This window comes from Beta vulgaris, chromosome 7 (genome assembly GCF_026745355.1).
Source record: "Beta vulgaris subsp. vulgaris cultivar EL10 chromosome 7, EL10.2, whole genome shotgun sequence".
NCBI classification, from domain to species: domain Eukaryota; kingdom Viridiplantae; phylum Streptophyta; class Magnoliopsida; order Caryophyllales; family Amaranthaceae; genus Beta; species Beta vulgaris.
This window is the reverse complement of record NC_079208.1, coordinates 19,176,318-19,182,305: the sequence shown is the minus strand read 5'-3', so window position 1 is coordinate 19,182,305 and position 5,988 is coordinate 19,176,318. Positions and strand designations below refer to the sequence as shown.

The 5,988-nt window shown below is 35.4% G+C and overlaps 1 protein-coding gene across 1 annotated transcript; it reads right to left on the bottom strand.

Moving 5' to 3' along the window:
* Positions 1-242: 242 nt before the first annotated feature.
* LOC130589489 (uncharacterized) lies at positions 243-2,560 on the bottom strand. Its single transcript, XM_057390759.1, has 2 exons — positions 863-2,560; positions 243-261 (listed from the first exon to the last, which is right to left on the bottom strand). The coding sequence occupies exons 1-2, from the start codon at positions 1,786-1,788 to the stop codon at positions 243-245; spliced, it is 945 nt and encodes a 314-aa protein (XP_057246742.1). The 5' UTR covers positions 1,789-2,560.
* Positions 2,561-5,988: the final 3,428 nt, after the last annotated feature.

The following is a 5,988-nucleotide window of genomic DNA, read 5'->3' as shown; positions in this document are numbered from 1 at the left end:
CCCCAAGGCGATGCACTAGGTCTGATATAACCCTTATCCAAAAGTTCTTGCAATTGTGTCTTTAACTCACTCATCTCAGGAGGTGCCATTCTATAAGGTGCCTTAGATATAGGTGCAGTTCCAGGAACTAAGTCTATGGTAAACTCAACGCTCTTGCAGGTGGCATGCCTGAAATTTCACTCGGAAATACGTCCATAAACTCATTCACTATTGGAACATCCTCAAGTTTTAACTCAGCTTCTTTACTCACATCTTGCACGCCTACAGAAAAACACTCACAACCCCTTTCTCATCAACTTCTGCACTTGTAGAGCAGAGATCACTCCAAAGTTTTTAGGTTTCCCAAATCGTCTATATGAGGTAAATTTTCCCGAAGGGTTTCTCAACACTACTTTCTGGACTTCACAATCGATCCTGGCCTTGTAATGACTCAACCAGTTCATCCCAAGAATCACATCTAAATCTCCTAAGTTAAACTCGATCAAATCGGATGGAAAAACACTCCCTCCTATCTTCAAAGGTAAGTTCTTAAATAACTTAGTACACTTAACGACTTCCCCAGTAGGAATACTAACAGACAAGTCAATTGACTCATACTCCACCAATCCCAGACTCTTTAAAACAGAAGGCGAAATAAAAGAATAAGTAGCCCCCGAATCGAATAACGTTTTAACGAAAACTGAGTTGATAGAGAAATTACCAGTTACCACATCCGCAGATCTCTCTGCCTCGTTATGACTCATCACGAACACTTTTCCTGCAGGTTTGTTCTGGGTAGAATTATCATTAGCACAGGCCTACTATGGTTCCCTTGGTTATTTGACCTCCAGGCTTAGGACCCTGGTTCCCTATTTGATTAGACCCTGGTCTAGCCTGATTACCGTTTCCCTGAATTCTCAAACCTTTTCCGTGCTTAGCGTAGCACTCATACTCTCTGTGACCCTTCTTCTGGCAGTAATGACAGGTCACTAGCTCTCCTTTACAGTCTTTCCCAGGATGGTTTTTGTCACAGAACTTACAAATGTGAACCCTCTCAGGTCTACCCTGACTACGATTATCCTGGTTGTTCCTTCCTTGAAAGTTCCCATTCCCATTCCGGTTTTTCTTAAAGTTATTTTGGTTTCCTCCAGTACTAACCTCCTTTCTCTTCTCACCAACTATTCCAGCCTTCTTATCTCTTCTCGATTGCAACCCATAAATATGAGAAGCTCTCCCATACACTACATCTAAGGATGTAAAGGTCTCACCCCCTAATCCCAGCTGGATCTCATCAGTCAACCCCTGTTCGAACCTCTGAGCCTTAAGCTCCTCAGTAGCTACAACCTCAGGTGCAAACCTAGACAAGGCTATGAACTTACTATAGTATTCAGAAATGGTCATACTACCCATTCTAAGGTTGATGAACTCTTGGGCTTTCTGCTTCCTCAAGAAGGCAGGGTAAAACTTTCCTCTCAGCACAATCACAAAGGCTTCCCAATTGAATCCCTCAGCAGCACTCAATCTAGCCCCATTTTCTCTCCACCACAAGTCAGCCTCATCTTTCAGGTATAAAACAGCTTGTCCTACTCTCATGTCAGCAGGGCAATTCACTACCTCAAACAACTTTTCAAATTCCCTAATCCAGTTTTCTAGGAAAGTAGGGTCAGCTTGTCCCTTAAAGTAAGGTGGTTTCACTTTGGACAGTCTTTCAAACATTTCCCCAGCAGTCTCTGGACGTTCAACCTTGTCCTGGTTCAGTTTCTCCGCCAAGAGGCGAATAGCGTCAGCTAGTTCAGTGTTGTTAGCCATTCTACTTCGGGACCTGAAAGTAATATAACTCTACTCAGGCTCCAGAAAACTAGTATAGACATCTAAGCAAGACAATACTTGATTTGATCACTAAAGATCGCATCACATACAATTTCACTAAGTTTCAACATGGAATGTTCACTAATATTCATACAGTTGTTCACGTAAGTAAATTCATAGTCACATGAATTTAGGCAAGAAAATTTGAAATCACATAATGAAAATAAATAAAAAAAATATTCCCCATTACGTGTCCAAAATAAATTTTTACTCCTTGAACTAAACAAACTAAATTTATTCTTCCATAGAAGGGAAAAGAAAATGTGAAATAAAATAACACACTAGTTAATATATATATTTCCTAAAATGCTAATCCTATAAAACACCTTTGTTGTTGGCATATACCCAACCTTATTCTTTTAACAAAACCTTATATACCTCTATATATATATAAAAAAAAAAATATCTATAAGTTTATAACCTATGGCACTACACTGCCATCCTTGTCCTTATCTTCCTTATATTGTTGAGGTACAAAGTCTTCATCACTAACTTCGTCCTCTTCGTCAGTCTCATAGTAGTCAACGAATTTCCTCTTGATCTTAGACTGCCTAGTAGGTATGGTGTCCAAATCTTCCTCAGGTTCAGATTCCACCCTCATACATGCATCATATATGTCTTCCCTGGTAGTTCCTCTAGCATGATCCATTTCTATGATGACTTCATCATCCCTAGCATAGTGTCTCCTCAAGATGCGACGCATTATCCAATGCAGTTTTCATATTCTCATCCATGGTCAATGGGTGGATGATGGTCGTCGTCTTCATCGTCAGTCAGGACGATAGGGTTAAAGTAGTTTCCTAAATTTGCAGCCATAATAGTAGAGCTACATCACAATAACCCAAAAGGTTTAGCACTCTTCCTTAACGTATTCCCACCAAGAATCAAAGATAAGAAAACAAAGGCATGTAAAATATAACACTTTAATAGGCAAAAGGATATAACAATTAGCAGGAAAGAAAACATTCATGCATCGTTAGTAGGGAAGAAAAATAATAATGCACTTATTTGCAGGGAAGAAAATTTATAATGATGCTGAACTAAATTTTCAATGCAGGCATATAATATTTTTATCCTATATGCCCTTCCTATACTACCCATTCTCACAATGTCATGTTGTAAACCCTTAAAGGTATGAAAATAATGCAGGCACTTTTTATAATAACATTACTTTTTTGCCTAAAAAAAAAATTTCGAACTCAAGACATTCGAAAAAAAATTTTACTCGACTCAATTTTTTTTTTTTTTTTTTTTATTCGGCCTCATAAAAATTTCCGAAAAACGAAAACGACAAAAGAAATTTCGAACTCCTCGATTTCGAAAAAATTTCGAACCCAATTTCCGAAAAAAAAAATTTTCGGTTCTAAAAAAAAAATTTTGATCCTCAAAATATTTGTGTTCATCTTTCGAAATGAAACGTAGGAGCAATACTAAGGTTTCCTTCAAATAACAATAAGCTAGGTAACTTAAGAAGCTAAAGTCACTTAATAAGCTAGTTAGTTAGGCGCCTATAAGTCTTAAACTAACCTAAAGCTCCCAGATACCACTTTGTAACACCCCGATAATTCTCTCTTTCTAGAAAATACTTATATATAAAACTTAGAGAATTACCCAGGCATTATCGCCCGTGTGATAACGTTTCGGCTTACTCAGAATTTTGCAGCGGAAAACTTACTAAAACAAAATCAACTTTATTAAACTTATGAAATAAGAGTCAAACAATGTTTGAACTGAAACACCAACTCAAAGCTAAAGTCTGAAAATATAAACTCCTAGAACAACTTAAATACTACTATCACAAAAGCCTCTCCATTCCAGATTCCCCAATGGTATGCATCTTCGAACCTGTAATGTCAATGCTTTCTTGACTCTGCTCCCCCGAAGGATCACCACAGGATCAATAGGCAAAGCCATGATCACAAACACAGACAAGCACGTAATCAGCAAAGCTGAGTACTACATATCAGACAACAATAATCCTAAACATGATACTACAACACAACTTGTAAAATAAAAATAATAATAACATAACAATTGCAGATACTCTTACTGAACTAGACTCTAACTTTTATTTCTTCTTTAAATGGAATAGTTATTGGACGAGTTGACTTTCTGAAATAGGAATACGGTCATGACTCCGCAAACCAGAATGACCTACGATATCGAGGAACCTTTGAACTAAAGAGGAATGGTGATCAATCCAACCTCGAGAATACATATCACGGCGGACTATGTACTCCAACCCTTAGTGTCCAACTCTAGACGTGCACCAGTCTAAAGTCTATAACCTATTCTCGTTTCACTTTACGTTGCATTCATTTTATACTTGTGTTGACACCAACCAAGCACATAATACTCACAACTACTAATCACATAACATCACAAAACTCCTTTTTTAATCTTAGAATTAATAAGTGTTCACAACTTAGCATCCAAGACTCTTTTAACTTCTTTTATTCTTTACTAACTTGCCTGTTGAACCTAGCCAACAGTAAACTGTACCTTTATATAGGTATAACTCAAAATTACCAAATAAGATCCTCGGTTCTTATAAGATAAATATAAACTCAAAGAATCCATGATTCCAATTTACTTACATTAATTCACTCACGAATTAATACCAAACTAAACTTAGTTGCTTGCATCAAACTTCCATACAAACAAGTCATACTTAAACATATTCTTAGTTTACATGTAGCATACAAGCAATTAACATGTAAAGCCATCTCAGTAAATCATATATATGAACTACAAGGTCCTATACATGATACTACATATTAAAAACATCCCTAAAGCATGTTTCTAATCATTTAGCACGTAGACTATGTACGTACCTCGTATAAACGTAACGGTAGGCCACTTTTAAGCAATAAAAGTCCCCTACAGTGAATTCTCCGCCTAAAACAACCAAGAAATCGAGTAAATACTTGTACTAAAAAAAATACAGCAACTTTAAAAACGTCCCAAACCCTTCTAAACTTCTTTAAAAATCGTTTTTATAATTTAAACTCTCATTAATTTTTAATCCCTAGTATAGATAAACTATTCTAGTGATTAAAAACCATTAAAAACCTTAAAATATTAACTTTCTGAATTTCCAGCAACTATAAAATTTTCTAAACCTTCTGAAAATATTTTAAATGAATATAAAAATCGTATTCCAATCAAAATTCATATTCATACTCTAAATATACGATTTCTAGTGATTTAAAACCCTAAAAATCACATCTTTCATGATTAAAACTAAAAATAATAAATCTGAAATTTTCTTTTATACACATGATCCGAAAAATACATATTTCATAATAAAAATAATAACTCAAATCGAAATCATGCAAATAATAATAAAATAACAATAAAAATTAGAACTTTAATGGAATCTTAAAGGAGAAGTAAAGAAAACAACCAAAATAAGAGGAGGAAAGAGGGGCGCCGGACTGAAACAGCAGCAAGGACCGGCGGCAGCAGCTTTTTCGGCTTCAAAAATATGTTTGTGACGTTTCTTGTTCAACAAGAAACGTTACTTAGCGAAGAAGAAACAATTTTTAGAGAGAGATGAAAGTCACGCTCAAGAGGAAGAAGAGAGAGAAAATGTCGAGTGAGGGAGAGAAAGCTCGAAGTCACGTGCAAGTGAGGAGAGAGAAAATAAGTGTAGGGCAAAAATTCGGGTTTTAGGATATTTAAATAGGCTAATCCTATTGGGCTTAGGAAAAGGAATTCAATAATTAAAACTTTGATGACTAACAAGATGGGCTTGTTAGGACTTTAGTCATCAAATTGTCCTTTCCCTTTTTATTTCTTTTGGGCTTTCGATTCCATTAAGTTTCTTTTCAAATATACTTTTAATAATTAAACTCTTATTTAAAACATGCTTAATTAAAATATTACAAACTTTATTAAGCTTAGAAAAATATTCTTAGTTGACTTTTAAAATAGTCAACCCTTTTTAAAAGTCAAATCATTTTCCAAACTCATTTGGATTTAATATAATTACATAAATAACTTAATATATTTATGAAAAATCCTTTAAAAAATGTGGGGGATTACAGTCTACCCCCCTTAAAAGAAGTTTCGTCCCGAAACTTAACACAAAACCCTCTTGTTTTCGAAAGTCTGAACTCATCATTTCGAAAATCTTTG